Source organism: Eretmochelys imbricata, chromosome 3 (assembly GCF_965152235.1).
Source record: "Eretmochelys imbricata isolate rEreImb1 chromosome 3, rEreImb1.hap1, whole genome shotgun sequence".
NCBI classification, from domain to species: domain Eukaryota; kingdom Metazoa; phylum Chordata; order Testudines; family Cheloniidae; genus Eretmochelys; species Eretmochelys imbricata.
This window is the reverse complement of record NC_135574.1, coordinates 91,063,295-91,082,563: the sequence shown is the minus strand read 5'-3', so window position 1 is coordinate 91,082,563 and position 19,269 is coordinate 91,063,295. Positions and strand designations below refer to the sequence as shown.

At 40.6% G+C, this 19,269-nt stretch overlaps 2 protein-coding genes across 2 annotated transcripts in view; one reads left to right on the top strand and one right to left on the bottom strand.

Annotated features, from left to right (window-relative positions):
* CEP85L (centrosomal protein 85L) overlaps positions 1-19,269 on the top strand; it is a 179,521-nt gene that overhangs the window by 76,245 nt on the left and 84,007 nt on the right. The window contains exon 3 of the mRNA XM_077812142.1: positions 2,147-2,931. Within this exon, the coding sequence (XP_077668268.1) occupies positions 2,147-2,931 (785 nt within the window). The remainder of the gene's footprint in view (positions 1-2,146; positions 2,932-19,269) is intronic.
* Positions 16,300-16,458, bottom strand: PLN (phospholamban). Its single transcript, XM_077811722.1, has one exon. The coding sequence runs from the start codon at positions 16,456-16,458 to the stop codon at positions 16,300-16,302; it is 159 nt and encodes a 52-aa protein (XP_077667848.1).

Here is a 19,269-nt window from a genome sequence, read left to right as displayed (position 1 = left end):
ACAAACAGCTAATGGGTATCCTCACACTGTAGCTGTGTGTCTTGATTATTTGTTTAGGCTTGGTGTGGCCTCCCTAAATTATGCTGTATGCAGATCTATGTGGTTTTGTGTCAGTAATAAGCAAAATTTAGTGCCATATTGCAAATGGTGGCTGCAATGTTTGTTTTTTTTTCCCCTGTAGTGTTTAGGGAAGATTTCCTCAATGGTATCTGGTGTTAGTATTTGTTTTTAAAATTTTGTTATTTATTTTTATGTAGAAATTTCAGAATTGAAATGTGTTTGTTTTTATATATATAGCATGTTCAGCTGGGGCGTGTGCAGGAATAAAAATTGACTCCTTTTGGGGTGACAAGTTCTGTGTTTTCCCCCCTGCAGCCCCAGGGCCGGAGGAGCTCCCCACCCATGCTCAACCCCTCATGCGGTAACCGTGCCCCCCTCTTGACCAATCTTTGTTGCCTGCTCTGCTCACTGCCACACTACTATTGGTTAGGAGGATTGTCACTCCGTATCATCTCAGCAGAAAATTGATGGAGGCAGAGAAGAGGGTGGGGTGGGTGAGCTCTGGAGAATGCAGGCTCCTGGCAGAGGGGAGGGATCTGGCTGCCCAGTGCTGTAGCTAAGAGCTCTGCGTGGGCATGCACTGCAGTACAAAACATGGGGGGCAGGAGTCTCTCCCGCCCCTCCCCACCCCTCCCCCCCAGCCCCGGGGTTGGAGCGGCTTTCTCTCCCACTGGGGCCAGAGGAGTTCTGTGCCCCAACCTATTACAGGGATGGAGAGGCTGTGCCCCTGCTTGCTCCAGCTTGTGCATGCCCCTGATGCTCAGTGTTAAGCATGTAGTACAACGTGTTACATGGACATTGGACTTGACCTTCACAGCATCACTGATCCTTTACAGCTCCATTTTCTCCTCCATAGTGTGCGTGCACACACTTGCACAGCTCTTTTGCTGATCAGCCTGCTTCCTTGTCTTCACAGGATGTCTGGTGAATCGCGGATGGTTGTTGACAGTGAGAGAGAATGGCAGTAGCTAGCAGAACTTGGCTGTTTCATTGCAGAATCTTGGCGTAACTCAATTATTTTAACCTAAATAAAGGGAATAATTGTTTGTGGTTTAATTTGAAAATGTCATAAGTGGCTTATTTCAAATACACTGCCTGTATGTATGAGGTTCAGAGAGAGAAATTTGGAATTTGTGGTGACTGATTGTTTAACTAGAGGAACCAAAAAAAAAATGTACATTTCAAAAAGGGAGCACTTCAAATTGTTTCCTCTGCAAAATTTAATAAATATATTTGCAAACAATATAATGCATAGAAATTCATTTTTTCTTGAAAATTTGTTATTTCATATTTGGAGACTAAGTAGGATTGATATGTGGCTGAGGGAATTTTTAAACCTGCTCTAATTAAAAATTTCAGTGCAGTCTTGATTATAGTGTTGCTACTGATATCTCTGTAATATGCAAACAATCAAAAAATATTTTTCCCGCATTTAAGAGAGTCTCTACAGCCTACCACTTATGTTGGCAAAAGTTATGTCGCTCAGGGGTATGGGGGGAAAAAAACATTCCTGAGTGACATAAGGTTCGCTGGCATAAGTGGTAGTGTACCCAGCGGTATGTCAGAAGCTCTCCCACCGATGTAGCTACTGCTGCTCGTTTGGAGTGCTTTAATTATGTTGATGGGAGAGCTCTTGCCTGTCAGCATAGAGCAGCTAAGAGAGATCTTACAGTGGCACAGCTACATTGGTACAGCTGTGTTGCTGTAATGTCTCTAGTGTAGACATAGCCTAAATAGAAATCTTGGCAACTTTATGACAGTGTTTAGATGGAAAACATTCCCCTGAAACACTGGCAACCCAAAAGAAAAAATAGTAGTGAAACTGGCCAGTGTACACCATTTTCATTGTCCTAACTTTGCAGCATTCACAGAAAGGAAACAAATGTTTTTTATATGGGTTTCAGATTTATCAGTTCTAATAACTCTGTTTCATGGAATGTGTTTTTAATATGACTGTGTCCCATTAAGAAATTACTAGAGGATATGCCTGCTGCTTTAGCATTTCGTCCTGAGTTTGACATTTGATCAGTATTGCTGTCACAGCTTGTGTTGCGTTTATTTACGTGATAAATCTTTTTTTTCCCAGATCATTCAACGTCAAGTGGTACTTCCTTGTTTAAGCCCAGCCGATCACTGGTCTCTATTCCCACTGCCCATGTGATGCCGTCTAATGCCAGCTCTTCACTTTCCAAACACAGGGAAGCTCTGAAGTCTGACTGCTCACAATGGAGTACAAACCTTTTACGGTCAGGAGGAAGTCGAAATCTGGACATAGTGGACAATTCTCTTGACATGAAGGATGTGAGGCCTGTAAGGAAATGGTCGTCCTTGTCTAAACTCAGCACACCAGATAGCTGCAGTCAGGATGAAAGTGTCCTTTCAGGGGACTCCAGGTCTAGTACTGACAGATCAGGGAGAGACAAGACCATGTCACCACAATTAAGAACAAATGGGCCAAGTTGTTTGCATAATAGCATGGAGTTGCTAAAAGTTGAGGACAAAGAAACTGGGAAAAAACGATCTTCTACGTTGGATTGCAAATACAAATTTGAAAGTTGCAGCAAAGAAGACTTTGGTGTTTCAGACACCTCAAATAGGAGACATGTCTTTGACATGACCTACAGTGCCTTACCTGAAAGCAAGCCCAACTCAGCCAGCTGCGAGGCTTTTGGGCATCGATATGCAACGCTGGGACAGCAGGCTATGAACGGAGTACCCATTCAGCCTTCAGTGAGGACTCAGATGTGGCTTACAGAACAGTTGCATGCAAATCCTCTGGACTGTAGGACTGCTGAGGAGACATACGGTTTGGCAGCTTGGCAGCTGCAGCAGCTTGAAGATCTTACAACGGGAAATGAGCACCCGATGCAGGTAAGAATAGAAATTTGGTGTTTGCTGCCATCAGGTGGGCAGCAAGAGACACCGCATCCGGCATGTTTTTATTAAGTGTTTCAGGTGGTGCTATTGTTGGTTTTTAAACTTTTAAGCTGTTTGTATAATTTAATGAAAAACTGACTGCACTAGAGCTTCATCATTATCTGAGTGCCAGCAAAGTGTGCTCCAGTTAATTTACAGCTTCTGGCAGTTAATTATACCAGACAATTTACCCAATCTATATGAGAGCAGCATCTATACTTTCTGCAACTGTGTAATATATAGGGTATATCTAGTCACATTTTTGTGTCATTTTAAAAGAACCTTCAGTTGAAATGGTGTGATATATGCTTGAATGGACTTTATAATCTGAATTGATTTATAAGGAAGCGCCGTTTCTTTTTTACTTGAAACAGATTCATAGTAGACAATGACCCTCACATACTGCAAGGTTAGTTACTTCATAAATGTTCCTAATAGCCTCATTTATAAACCACACTCTGATTATTAGTGTTGACATGTTATAACTTCTGTTTTTCTAAAAAAAACTAAGCATTCAAGATTGTCCCCCTCTATTTTGTATGAAGGTAAAATTTAACATGGTTTAACAAAAATAAAGCATTACATATATTACAATTATTATTTCAAAACATATCCATTTATATGCATGTCTGTTTGCAAATACTGCCATCAACACAGCTCAGAATAATTTGTGTTCAAGGGCAGAACAAGGACAGGGAAAACAACAGTTTTTATCACTTTGGGTAAGCTCAGTGATGCTTCTGCTCTTCTAATTTTCAAGATTGTAACAAATCTAAGACACACGATTTTGTTTAAAACCTTTTTTATGTTGTCTTTAAAATTTTTTGGAGTCCATTTCTCTCCAACTGTTTAAAAATTCAGTTCCCTTTGTCAGGCTGTAACTTTAGGGGAAGTGTTCCGAACTGTCATGCAGGAGACCAGCATTCGATTGCTGAGCTAATAGCCCTGGTCTAAACTACAAATTTATGTTGGGCTTCTCCCATCGGCATATTTACCAAGAGGTGGAGTACCTAAGGCGAAGGGAGAAGCTCTCCCATCAGCATAGGTACTGTCTTCACTAAGCACTACAGCCATGCAGATGCACTGCTCTAAGTGTAGGCAAGTCCTTACTCTGACATTTGTGGCTAGCATAGGGTGGGAATGCTGAGGAACTGTGCACGATTGTTTGGAGTACAGTGGGAGCATTGCTTAACAACAGCAGAAGCATTTATGCAGCTGATTAATGAGTGATGTCTATAGATCACATTTCAAAGCCTACCTGTTCTCCTTCAAGTGAGAGGTTGGGGTTGTGGCTCACATGAGGAACACTTGAAGAATGGGGAAATGTGGGTAGGGGAGCGTTTGCAATGGCTCAAAGCCTTTTAGAAGCAAAGTAGCAATGTTTGAAGGAGGGAGAACAGTTTCCTTCTTTTAACGCTTCAATGAGAACTTGGTTCTGTTTTAAAATCATCTTATTGCAACAACCTTAAAATGTTTCTGCAATAAAATTTATTTATTCGTAATGCTTTTTACATATTGAATACTGTCCAAACAGCAGAATCTCCTGAAATTGATTTGCTACCGTTTCTGAAAAATTAAAAATCTTATAAAGTTACTTTTATTTAAAAAAATAGTAAAGCAGTGATACTGTGTACAATACAATAACAGGATGATAAACTTTATTTTCCTTTTCAGAGTAAGGAATTTCATTTCATGACATTAGAGATCATTTTTGCTGATGGTGACAATCTTTTAACAGTGGAATAAGAAATGTGCCATCTGCTTGGAAGTATGTGTACTGATTGAAATGCAGTGATTTTCAGAACAGGCAGAGAGAACCCACATATGCTGTTTCTACACTAAAGAATACACAAAATTATAACCAAATTTATCTTTGACTAAGAATGTAGATAGAACAATGATAACTTGCCCTGAACATTACATCAGAAAGTATGTGCAGAAAAGTTGGCCGATTAAACACATTCTGTACTCAATTTCAAGCTATGTGGAAAGCGTCTTTATATTGAAACTGTAAAAAAAAATAAAATAGAAAAAGAGTGAAGTGGATCAACAGATTATATCTTCTTCAAAGGAGATGCATATTGCTTTGAAGAGATTACAAGATATTCACCTGAAGCTATAATATCTACACATGTTGTGAAACAAATTACAGGGGAGGTTACTAGTTTCTAAGTGTTTCTCTGATATTCTGTAACATCATGGGAGTGTTCTTGAGGTTGCGTTCACCAACATGTGCTGTTTTGAGGGCATGTCTGTCATCAAATTCTGTAATCTAAGGTGTAAACAGACCTTCAAGAAGCAGATATTTTTTTAAACATAAGGTTGTTTTCTTAGTGAACTAGAAAGATCCACACACTATTCTCCTGCCATCAGGCATTACGCTTCGTTATTCCCTACTTATGCCTAATGTTCCAGCACACAGAAATCCCACTTTTTAGGTAACTTTTTCCACAGGAAAGTGCTGCAGGATTAGGCACTTGTTAGGGCAAAATTTTAGCCTCAGATGCACGACCAAGGCTCCCATTGATTTAATTGGAAACCAGGCATAAAATTTGGAGTGGAGAATATGCCCCATAAGGCTGTGAAAGGTTTGACCACGAGTATTTGTGAATAGTAGTTTCTCAAACCTTGATACTGTTGATATAGAGCTGAATGCTGTACAGCAGCACTAGAAATAAGATTTAAAATGAAAATACTTTCTCTTGAAAACTGCAGGAGACCATACAGTAAGAAATGTTTCAGAAGGTTGCAAACCTGTGTATTAGTACTATGTACTAGGTGTCTTTGGAAGAATTATACCTTCCTTCTCTTTTAATATACAGTATGTTTGTATACTTGGTTTGAAGAGGCTTCTTTAGACTACCCTGACTTGCATCTGACTCTAGTATTGATATAATAGGTGGAAGCCATGGTGGCTTTAGCAGGGGTTCGTGGGTTGAGTTGGACCCACAGAAATCTTGAAACCAAGGATGCAGAAACATCCTGCAGGAATAACTGGAGAAGCCATGTTTGCTCCTTTGCACAAGAAACCACATGCAGCTCCATAGGCTGAGTCCTGCATCATGGTGCTACCATTCCTGGCCACATCACTGCATGACGAGGTCAGAACTACAGAGGCCCAGAGGGAACTCTGGGGTGGGGTTGGTTCTCCAGGCACTTTGTGGGGCAGGGTTGGGTGCTGGCTCATGCTGGCTTTCTCCCCATTCTGAGCAGCTGGGTTTGGATGATGAGTGGAGCCCCCTCCCCTACCATTTCTTGGGCGGGGTCTCACTGGCTTGAGTAAACTGGGACTGGCCTCAGGGCAGCTGTGTGCAGTGAAGCTGGCCCTATGCTGAGGCCAGGCCTATGTCCTCACCACACACCCAACAGCCACCCCCAGCGCTCTCATTGTATCATGCTCTCTTTGTGTTTATTTTTTTATTTTGTTTCATACTGCAATTACACTTGAGTTTAGTAATTCATCTGGGAGGCTACATCTGTGCTGGATGGAAGTTACTTAGTAGTCTGGCTTTCCCCTTAATTTGTCTGTTTGCAGTCTTCCATTAACGAGGTGCTTAGCCCATATCTCTGTTTAAAGTACGCATAGGTTAATATTAGAGCTGTTCGGGAAATGAATTTTCGTCTTTTGGAAAATTTAGACAATTCAGAATTGATTTGCATTCCAAATCAGAATGGAAAGTCAAAATATCAAAACATTTTGCAGATCAAAATATTTCAACTTGTGAATTGGAAGTATTCAACTAAATGTCTATATTTATGAGCAAAACAATCTGACATGTTGAAACGACACCACCACTCTCTTCCGATGGACATTTTGAAATGAGAAAAGTAGTTTCATTTTGAAATGTCAACTCATAATATTTTTACCGTGGTCCCATCTGTTCAAAAAATTGAAGTCTTTTCTCAAATTCAACATTTCTCCACAGAAAATTTTCAATTTTAATTAAATGGTATTTTCAGAGAGAATTTTTCGTACTAAAAAGTTCAATCTCTTTTAGTTTAATCAGCATTCGTTGTTGTACCTCACTGAAGTTGCTTTTTATATACTGTTCATTGCGAAGTAGGTAGTCTTGGGATTTGACAACTAGGGATTCATCTTAATACAATAAATGGTTTTGAATACGTGCTGATGGCTGATGTGCAAATCCAATCCTGACCATTTTTGATTATTAAAAATATTATGCCTCTGTTTGCTGCAGAAGACATGTTACTCCCAGTAGCTCATATACATTTATATTCTGTCTTTTAAAGATGTATGTTTTGCTATCTGTCTCAAACTTGTGTAGTGTCACTGTTTAGTTGATAAACGGTTGTTGCATTCCTCCCCAGAGGTAGCTACACATTAGCGCAGGATGGTGAGATTCTTGTATGCTTTGTTTGTAAAGTGATTTGGGATAAAAAGTGAAATATAAATACAACCCACAGAGTCACTGTTTTTTGTTTTTTGTTTTTTTTTTTTCCTCCAAATTGGCTGTCTTGGTAGCTGTAGTTTATATATACACAGTACATTCTAAAGCAATCTATGCAGCATACCTGTGAATAGGCATGTCATTAGAAAATTATAGCATGGTGGTTCCTTTTGACTGCAGTGGGCTTTTTGTTCGGATTTGGTATACTTCATGTTATCGTAATGTGCCTGCACAGTGAGACTCTAAAAGGGTTAATTGAAACAGTAAACGAGCCCATTGCTATAATTTAGATCTCTTGTATATGAATGTACAGACATTTTATAACAGCAGAATATCCTCCAAAATATCAAACAAAATGTGATAAAGTGCTTATAATGAAGTAGCTGGGTAACTTTTTCTCTTTGAAACATACATTGACAATCAATACAGAAATTGACAATAGAGTATCAACATAGAATAGCTATTGACTTTACAGCTTGTTGCTATAGATGTCTTTTTTTGATTTTTGGAAAGGCTGTTTAAATATCTATTGCACATACGTCATTTGTAGACAAGTGTGAAAAGCTTTAATTGTAAGTATCCAGGCCGTCCCATCTACTATGGCATGAAACTTTCAGAAAACTTCAGAGAGACTGAAGTAGAGTATGGAGACTTGATAGTGTTTTTTCTATTTTATATTACCTTGTTGTTGCTCAAAATTTTAAGCTTAACAGCTGATGGTTGGTGAAATTCTTTCAATACTGATGCATAATAGATCTGCTTGCTGGTTTTTTGTTTTTGTTTTTTCAAATGCTGCAGTGGATGGTACGCTTTTTTAAAAAGCTGCGGTTAATATTGTTTTATATTTGAACATGCATGACAAATCCTGTAACCAGCTGGTGGGGTTTGCTTTTGAATAGCCACAACAGCATTTTTGTTTTTCTTTTCTGTATGTAATCTGATACTTGCCATCATTCAGCTTCAGGCGTCTCTCTTGTCCTTTTTCAGGCCTGTGTTTCAGTTTTCTTCAGAGAGGCCTCTCTATGAAGATTTCATTTTTTGTTATTTCTGTTATCCTCTTTGCAGAACTTGTACTCCTAGGAGACTGCCACCTTTGATTCTTAGTTGTTTAAATACAAGTAATCAGTTTATTATACCAGTGGCAAGAGAACTGTGTATTCTTAGATACAGTGTCCTTTTGTAGCTAGCATGGAACTATACGCTTTTCTTAGCCTTTGGCAAGTATGTTGATTGTTTTGCTTTTAAGCTATTTTGCTGTAGAGTAGATACATGAGCATGTAATAGTCTTACAGTTTATAGACCCTTCTCTAGCTTATGCAGTCTTTACATCTTATGTTCAGATAGTTTGAAGTGTTAAGTTATCATTGCAAAAACAGAACCTCAAGGAGATTCACATGAGTTTAACAAGGATAAACATGAGCACCAGAACCATAACAATAAGCAGGAAATTAAGTAGCAAGTTGAGGCCTCTGTTGTTAGCAAGATCCATACTCTGCACTAGTCTGACCTCTTGTGCTTGCAGCTGAATTCTTGATTGTAGCTTCTGCCAGTTCAGTTGCAGTAGTAAGAAATTGGGATTCGCATGTATTTCATCCTGTTCTTAGTTTTCTACCTGTCCTCAGTTTTTGCCACCTAAGAGAAAATTGTTTGTTCACAATAACTAATAACTTATACTCTTATGACTGGTAACGTTAATCCTTTACTTTCTGCGAAGAGCAGCTAGTTTGGAAAGATAACTTGTTTGACTTACTGATATCTCCTATTTTGCTACTGCTCATCTAAGGAACAGACCCATAGTAAAAGAAATGGGGATTATGTAGCAGTTTTATTTAAAAACAAAAAATGTGTGTGGTGCTGTCCAGGCAAAGCTCTTGTCAAGGTCATTTATGGAATGTATGGGTAATAGTAATGGGTCTGTAACTTCCTTTAAGGCCAATTATATTTAAAAAAAACTGGAAGCTTAAAACTTTTTGGAAGAACACTAAAGTTTCAAAAAGTGTAAAATTTCCTAACGTGGGTCAAATGCATCTTTGCAAAGAGGGAAATTTCCTGCCCTTCTAAGGTTTTCGGCATTGTGTGGCACAGCGAGCAACATCCTCTTATTTTTGCCAGCAATGTGTTATATAAGATTTATTGCAGCCTTGTAAAAGCCTTATTAAGAGCCTCGTTTGAGTTGGCACAGGCTACATCTTTACTGCTTTTAATAAACATATACGCAATAGTTTATTTAAAAATGTAATAACTTAGCAATTGTAAAAACAAAACATTAAACAAATAGGACTGCTCAACGCTATGTACTAAATCGGGGTGGGCAAACTTTTTGGCCCAAAGGCCACATCTGGGTGTGTAAATTGTATGGTGGGACATGAATGCCCACAAAATTGGTGGCTTGGGTGCGGGATGGGATGAGGGCTCCAGCTGGGGGTGCGGGCTCTGGGGTGGGGTCAGGAATGAGGAGTTCAGTGTGCAGGAGGGGGCTCCAGACTGAGGCAGGGGGGTTGGGATGCAGGGGGGCATGTGAGGGCTCTGGCTGGGCATGTGGGCTCTGGGGTGGGGCCTGGGCTGAGGGGCTGGAAGTCCAGAAGGGTGCTCTGGGCTGGGACTGAGGGGTTCAGCGGGCAGGAGAGGGGATTAGGGCTGGGGCAGGGGATTGGGCACAGGAGGGGGTCAGAGGTGCAGGCTCTGGAAAGCGCTTACCTCAAGCAGCTCCCAGAAGCCATGACATGTCCCGCCTCCGGCTCTGTGCGGTGCCCTGTCTGCAGGCACTGTCCCACAACTCCCGTTGGCTGGGGTTCCTGGCCAATGGGAGCTGCGGGGGCAGTGCTTGGGGCAGGGCCAGTGTGCGGAGCTCCCTGGCTTCCCCTACACGTAGGAGCTGGAGTGGGGCATGCTGCTGCTTCTGGGAGCCGCGCAGAGTGGGGCAAGCCCCTGACCCCGCTCCCCAGCGGGAGCTTGAGGGCCGGATTAAAACTTCTGGAGGGCCGGATGCAGCCCCTGGGCTGTAGTTTGCCCACCTCTGTACTAAATGCTGTTAAAACTTCATTTAGATGGCAAGCCATTTGGGGGGTGGGTGGGGGGTGTTTATGGCTGTCAAATACATAAAGCTAGTACCTTTTTGGCATTTTCATACCTTTTTAAAAAATAGTGATCTGATTTTTATAAAATAAAGTATGTGTAAGAATTATGGTCCGGATATTAAAAAGAAATATTTGAGCCTCGTTTAAACCATTACAAATACTTTAGGTGATTGTTTAATGAGAATACTGATCTTGACAAAAGTCTCTATACGTATGCCATCATACTTCATTTTTGCACTGTGGGCATAAAAATAATGTTGCCGTACCTCCTTCTGCTCCCAAGAAATGCATTTTAATTTACTGGTTTTAATGACAAGCTTTTCATTTATTTATTTATATATAGAGTTCCACTACTACCTACAGCATTGCTAAAGTATGACATCTTTAAAAACGTGAAACTCCATTACAAACTTTAGGGGTGGGGCAGACTGAAGATACAAAACGCTACGTAGAAATATGGTTATCCATGTTTTTCAGACCATTTACAAACATTTTCTGACTTAAGAGCTCGTCTCGTAAGTACTATTTAGTGAGAATATGAATATCAGAATCTGGCACCAACATGCCACAGGCCGAATTCAGTGTGTGTGTGTGTAAATAGCTATGTGCATATTGGTGCATCCACAAGTAGGTGGAGCCTGGCTTACACCAGACACCCATGCACTGTGGATTATTCTGCATTGTGAGACAGTGGTGGTTATGCACCTTTGCAAGAACAGTGTCATTTAGTCCTTTTCCACATTAGGTTCTCCCCCCCAAGATTTCCCATTGTTGGCTCCCCTAGTGGCAACAGCAGCCACTGGCAGAACTAGCCTAGAAAAGGTGAAAGTACTGGTGCCCTTTTTAACTATCCAAGGTTTAACTGCCTCATGGTTTAGACTTGCTCTGAGCAGAACAGATAATGCTGAAATGGGTCAGATCTTCAGCGGGTGTAAAACGGTAACATCAGTTTACACCAGCTGATGATCTAGCCTAAAGGCTGTAAACAGGGAATCTTACTATATAGTTTTTTTAAAAAAGCATAATTCTGATCCTCACTAAATTCTTTCCTGGGATGGAACTTCTGCTGATTATAGTGGAGTCATGCTAGAGTTAAGAGTTACTGACTCTTGATTTTCACTTTTTGTTTTTGAAGGGCTGATCCAAGATTATTGCTATATATTTTTTTCTCCTTACCTATGTGTAAGATAAACTAGAAAAAAATTAGGTAGTATGCAGTAAAGCAATGGCAATCGATTGAGTACAGAAATGAAAACTCCCAAAATCAAAAGCCACCTAAGGTATTTGGAATTCTTATTCTTATAGGGTGAACTGTAGTGCCGTTTAATTAAACTCACTAGATTGCTTGTATACCCTGAGTGAATTAAATCTACTTAAAATTCATTTAGGCATAATAAAGTAAGCAAATAGCGCTAGTCAAAACAAACAGCACTACAAAGAGTAAAAAAAATTTTACATTGCTTAGTTCTTTCATATGACTTTATATAAGAAGTTAGAATTAACTCTTCTAAACTGGAGTGTTTTTGAACATTCCTTGCTTTTGTATTATTTCATCTTCAAGTGTTGATTTTAATGAATAGAAGTACAATAAAATGCTTATTTTAAAGGTCCGGTAACTATACAAAGAGAAAGGTCTTATGTACCCAAATTTGAAAAAAAGTTTTATTTATCTTTGGATTCCACTGATATGTACGGTATAAAGTATGATAGAAATGTTATCGTATTTTCTTCATATCAACAGAATCCCAAGACACACATCTATATATTATAGATTTACATTGGTTCAAAATGCTAATAGTGTTTTCAGTTTCGTAAATTCATTTTTTCTTGTTTAAGGTTTTTTGAATTTGTATGAAGAAAATTCTATTTGTACCGGGGTTTGCCTTTTAATATAAAAAAACTGACTCCTCTGAAGCCTGTTATCCCAACAAAGAGTTCCCTGAATGTATGAGTTCCTCTTGAGGGCAAACTAAAACTGGAAACCCTATATCCAAAAAAATCAAAAAGACTTGTAGCTTTGGCTTTTCCCACTTCTTCTGAAGGGACATCCCAACATGTTACAGGCAGATCTTTTAAATAGTTACTGTACAGTTACTAGAATCTCCTCACGAATTTGTGGGGCAGAATTGAAAGATGTGGAATAGATCATAAGATCACTTAAACATTGTAATTATGAAGAATAGTCTTATATTCACATTAAATTGTATGTGATAGCACATCTTTGTTTTTAAATTCATTGAAATTCTACCTAGACATTTCAATAAAATTTTTAAATAACAGTAACAGTTTTTGCAAGCAAGAATTACAAGGGTATTTGTTTCAAACTGTACTCCACTGCATTTACAGTTTCACCAAAAATAAGGCATTCATGCTTGGTTTTAACAGCGGGACTAGGCTGAGGGGACACACATGCTTTTATGTGAACCTAGTATTTATAAACGCCTTTTGAAACCGGGATTCTTTTACCAGTCTTCAGTGGTGCATTCAGGATTCTGATATGTGCTTGAGATGCAAGAGGCAGTATTGACTACTGTCTTTCAAAACAAAGGAAGTTGAAGGATAGCTGAATCCATCAGTTCCTGAATTGGCCAATGTATAGAAGCTATCTTTTTATTGCCTGTAGTTACCAACTTCCTTCTATCCTTCTGCTGACCTATGTATCTATCTGCTTTATCTAGGTAGGGCAACACCTTAATATGGGTATGCTGGCTTGCACCAAACCAAATATTAGGCTTGTTCCTCATTCTGTTTGACTTCCCATATTTTCACTGTCATCAACCCTGCTCTTGTAACCTTAATTCCTGGGGCAAGTTATTCTCCCTTGATGTTTGCATGAAACTCCCTTTGACATCAAATATAAATTGCACACACAGAATACAGTAGAATAGAGCCCTTTAAATATGAATGCTTTTTGACTGATACACTAGATTCTTGTTTTTCCTTCCTTTTAAATGCTGCTGGAATAGATCTTCTGAATATTAAAGATAGATTACAGTTCCCTCTCCCCACTTTTTGCCTAACGCATAATAATCCTTGTCAATTTCTAGTGACTTTCAGTATGAAACTGATATTTAACTTCAGTATTTCAAAGTCTTGCTGAACCAAATAGACCTCAATTGAAGGTTTTGCTCTTGAGAGATCAATAAATTCTCGAATTCACAAGTTCTCAAACTCTTTTATTGTGCGACCTGCTTCCCTTCCTATCCAGGATAATGTGGGCCACCTCCTTTGCAATCACACAGTGTCCCTTTGGAAAACTGGTACTGGGAAAATATTTGTGTATTTAGCTGTTCCTTAATGTGCTTTGACTGCTGGAAACAAGAAGAGCTAGCACTGTGTGAACTGCCAGCTCTCTGCCGACCATTAGCAAGAGCTCCATGGACTGCCATGATCCATGGACTAGTTTGGAAACCACTGATTTATTTTGTTCTTGATGCCTGCAAAATATACCTTCCCTGGGAAAAGGTATGGTATAAAATTTACAACAAAATGACAGATGGGTAGCTTTTCATTCTAGACAATCACATTAGAAACACATCCCTAGTCATCAGCTAGCTGGGAGCAGGCCTATGTTGTGTTTTTTTGACCGATTTCTGACCATCTTGATCTCACTAGAAGGTGAATTTGGTTCAAATACTATACTGATGAGCTGCCTCAAATAGAAAGGGTTTGGATAAGCAGTGAATTACCTTTAAAAGAAAAGCATTATTTTTTCTTGTACTGTATCCAGCTTGCGTAAGTTTGATCAGAATAATGGAAATGACCTGGCTGCAGGATAAAAAACCCAAATTTACTTTTACTTTATTATACCAAACACAGAAGCCTCTCTGACATAGATAAATGCTGAATTTCCTGTATTCAAGTTTCCTAATGTAAAGGAAATTGCATTTCTTTGTGCAAATTATGGTACATGTAAAGTGCGGTAGATAATAATTTGCTGCTAAAGCTATGTAAAACAAAAGGATCTTGAGATCTCAAGGCTAAGGTTCCCAACCCTCCTGGTTTCCCCAGGAGTCTGCTGGATTCAGGCTCTATCTCCCGGAGGCTACTGAAGCCAAACCAGGAGATTTTAGGCAGCTTAGGGGGGCTAATGCAGGTCTTTCTGCCTGCCCTGGCCCCACGCCACTCCCAGAAGCGGCTGGCATGACCCTGCAGGGGCGGGTGGGGTCTCCATGTGCTGCCTGTGCTCCGACTCCAAAACTCCCATTGGTCTGGAAATGTGGCCAGTGGAAGCTATGGGGGTGGTGCCTGCAGGCAGAGGCAGTGCATGGAGCCCCCTGCTGTCCCACAGGGACGTGCTGGCCGCTTCCGGGAGTGACGCGCAGAGGTACCAGCGTACGGACCCCGTAGCCTTGCTTACCTCGGGTGGCTCCCGGTCGGTGGCGCAGCAGGGCTAAGTCAGGCTCCGCCCCCACAGCTCTCATTGGCCGCACTTCATGACCAGCGGGAGCTGCAGAGTTGGCACTCGGGTGTGGGCAGTGCGCAGAGACCCCTGCCCTCCCCCAGGGCCGCAGGGACGTGCCAGCCACTTTCAGGAGCAGCAGGGAGCCTTCCACCTGAGGTAAGTGCTGCCCGGCTGGAGTCTGCACCCCTTCCCCCCTCCCACACCCTAATCCCCTGCCCCAGGCCTGAGCCCCTTCCTGCACCCAGACTCCCTCCCCGAGTTTGCACCCTGCCCGCCCTTCTCCCCCCCACCCCAGGCTCATCCCCAGCCCAGAGCCTGCATCCCCTCCCACATCCCAACTCCCTGCCCCAGCCCAGTGAAAGTGAGTGAGGGTGGGGGTGAGCGAGCAACAGAGAGAGTGGGGAAATGGAGTGAGCAGGATGGGGCCTCGGAGAAGGGGAGGGGCAGGGTTGTTTGGGTTTGTGTGAATAGATAATTGGCAACCCTACTCAAGGCACACTTTTTTGGCTGCTGCTTGTTTTGTTAGCCAACTGAACATGAGTGAATGCTGTTCTCTTAATAGCGTGGTTGGTTCTTGATATACCTTGAAAAGCAAATTAAAACTCTCTTTGCAAATGCCAGTTTGCTTCAATACACATCTTTTTAAAACTGAGTCACAAGTCACGTGAAAAGATATCAGACAGAAATGAAGTTTTGGTATTACTTTTCTTCCCATTAATCAGTCCTAAACCCCTTCCTCAAATAGGAAAAAAGAAAAAGACAATTTTATATCTGGGAAAAGGTTTCTTTAAAATAGCTTCTACTTCATTTTTCAGGGTTCTAGTCATAAACTATTAGAGCAAGTTAAATAATTTCAATCAACAGTGTAACATTGTAGCATCTTGAAGTGGAACAGAAAATTTTCTGGAACACGTTGAAATCTAAATGTGCCTGTGCATCATTTTGGATTGATCTGGACTTCTATAAGATATTAAAATATATATCCAAAATCTAAAAAGATTTACAGTGAAATTTTTAAAGCATGCAGGCCCAAAGGAGAGAGGTGATTGTTTTTAATATTGTAGTTGACTTGGCTGAAACACTAATTGAATAACACAATTAATGCCCTTCCTTACTTCCATGAAAAAGGCACAGATTTTCCAACATTCACATGAGATGCCTCTTAGCAAGGTGAACAAACAAGTTAGCTCATGGACAGCTTTGTACCAGTAGGTTTTAAATCACTGTTCAATACAGAAGAGCTTTTTAACGTGTTTACAATGGCTAGTCCGAAAATGGTGCCGTGGGGTTGACGAGACTGTTTTAGTCCAACTGCTTGACCTGCTCACATGGGTGTTCTTGCCTTGGGAGTTTCTTGTTTAGTTCTTTTTTTCCCTTTTGTTCTGGCTTTCTTATAGGATAGTGCAATGGGAAGCAAAGATGCTGTGGAACTTCAGAGAAGCATCACAAGGATACAGATAAGCAAGAGGCATATTAAAATAAGACAAAAATTTATAAAGAGCTCCTGGAGCTTTTGGCGTGTGTGTGGGTTCACCTCAATAGTTGAGGCTCTCCTCATGGCAGAGCGGGTTATGTGCTGAACCTTCTCCATGGCAACAGGAAAGCAGAGAGCACAAGTCAGGTTTTAGAAGAAGTGCAGGTAAAAAACAGAAGTTGTCAGGAACAGTGCAAAGTGGTTATTATCTTCTGTTTTTGGTTTAGAGAATCTGTGTGGAGCTGGGAAAGCAGGAAAGTGAAGAGTTAGAAACACAAAAGTAAAGTGTTTTGATCAGTGCAAGTGCAGATTGTATTCGTTATAATAGTGCCTGAAAGAAAAAGTGAAGTTACTTTCCACAGTCTGCTACACATTATTTTCACTTACCAAAAAAAAAAAAAAAAGGATTTTCAAGACAGATAAGACTTAGTGGAATTGCACATGCAACCTTATGAGTGAGTTATTGAGTGCCTGCAAATCCGAGGTGCAGGCCCATTATGAGATGGAACTTGTGGATGCTCAGCACTTCTCAGAATCGGTCCAGCAGGGCCTAATCTGATTCCCTTCAAAGTCCATGCAAAGCTTCCCCTTGTCTTCAGTGGGAGTTGGTTCTGGCCAATTAAGAGGCAGGATGGTCTTGTGGATAAAAGCCACAGAACATGGAGTCAGGAAATTCTGATTCTTTTTCTGGCTGTGTCACTGACTACTTATGTGACCTTGGACAAATCATTTAGCTTCTCAATGCCTCATTTTGGAGGGGGAGCGGAAAAACTAGTCTTGTTAATGCATTTTCTTTCCAAGTAGAAAGAATTTCAAGTGTAAGCAAATGCTGTGGCAGCATCTAATACGTATCAGTGATATGGGGAATTTCTAGTAAAATTATCTTGAAGGACTGGCAGTCTGAGACATGAGACTTTTCTTCTCTGAAAGTACTAACGTACACTAAAAATTTCATGCCCAAAGGCAGAGAGGAGATGATGCAATAAATGCATGGGAAAATACAACTTTTTAATTTGTTAGTGATAGATAGTGTTGCTTGAAGTGCTTTTGATAAGAAATAAAGAGATAGGGATGCAGTGCTTTTAGGAATGCAAGTTATATTGAATTTTAAAAAAAATAAACCCCCAGAACATGCTGTAAGCTCTTCAGGGCAAGGGGCTGTCCTTTCGTTATGTGTCTGTTCAGGACCTAGTACAATGAGGGCTTGGTCCATGGCTGGGGCTGCTAGGCACTACAAGAATACAAGTAGTTGATGATAATGATGGTAACTGCAAGCTGCCCTTGGATAAATACATTTATTCACCATACATTTTTCTCCTAGCAGAGAATTTGCCTCTCTATGTTCATATTACGTTTATCTCTATGTATGCAGTGTAGCTGTAGCCTTATCGGTCCCAGGATATTACAGAGACACGGTGGGTGAGGTAATCGCTTTTATTGGACCAACTTGTGTTGGTGAGAGAGACAAGCTTTCAAGCCACACAGAGCTCTTCTTCAGCTCTGGGAAAGGTTCTCCCAGTGTCACAATAAAATGCAAGGTGGAACAGATCGTTTAGCATAAGCAGTTACCAGATATTGTAAGGGACCATTCCAGGCTGCCAACTACTTATGCCAAACCAGTGATTCTCAAACTTTTGTACTGGTGACCCCTTTCACATAGCAAACCTCTGAGTGTGACCCTCCCTTTATAAAATTAAAAACGCTTGTTTATATATTTAACACCATTATAAATGCTGGAGGCAAAGCAGGGTTTGGGGTGGAGGCTGGCAGCTCATGACCCCCCACATAATAGCCTCACAACCCCCTGACTGGTCCCAACCCCCAGTTTGAGAATCCCTGTGCTAAACAATCAGTTCCACCTTGCATTTTGCTGTGTTTCTGGGAGCATAAGAAGGGCTCTGTGTAGCTTGAAAGCTTGTCGCTTACCAGCAGAAGTTGGTCCAATAAAAGATATTACCTTGCCTGCCTTGTCTCTCTCTGTGGCAGATATACTTTCTCTACTCCTGACTCAAATAAGTTTATTCATAACAGCTATATTTTAAGATACATAGACTCCTGCCATCGCATCCACGTAGAGTGGGGGAAGACAAATCCTTAGCAGTGACCATCCCACAAATGGCATCATAAGTGCTGTGTGAACCGTCCTGACTGTAAAAGGGGGTAAATGGAGAGCAGAATAAGGAGGCTTTCGTTACACATGGATGCTTCCAGATCCATGAGCTTGCTTGCTGATCTGGCTAAAAGGATTCATAAGAAATATCATAAAGTGAACTTCATGAAAACTGTCAACCTTTTTTCTCTTCTCAAAAATCTGTCCACAGGAGAGGAGGATAAGGGGCTGTTAGTTCATATCCACTATTACTGTGTGCTGTGACAGGGATCTGTTTTCAGCATCGAAGACTTAAATAGCATTTCAAAAACTGACACAAAAATCAAATTGCACCTAGATATATTAATAGCTTTGGTTGGTTGAATATGGTGACATCTTTTCCTAAACTTAGATTCTACAATTTTGGTATATGACATCAAGAGCTTATTTTTAGTTGCTACTTTAATTTTTCAGCTTAGCTTGACTCTAGATAGATGAAAGCAGGTATAGCATAAAGACTTAAAGTACTTGCCCGGCATATTCTATTCAGTTATTTGTCTGGTCTGTGTCTCTCTTGTGTAAGTGCAGTAAAAGCAAGACAGACGTGCCAGAATTCTCAGATGACTTGACTGAAAGTTTATCCATTCGCCTAGCCTAATAGGGGCTGAGATACACTAAAATGTTTATTCTGTTCCAGATGAGGTATGATAGTTCAAGCACTAACGTGTTTATACTGACACAAACAAGTTTGTTCAAGCAGTGCATAAGTTGACACTTCAGACGACCATATTTGCTGGGAATTACTTCTTCACAACCTTCTGTGCTATTATGTAATGGCC

Coding starts and splice junctions, on each gene's coding strand:
- PLN (XM_077811722.1), bottom strand. CDS start 16,458: ATGGAGAAGGTTCAGCACATAACCCGCTCTGCCATGAGGAGAGCCTCA.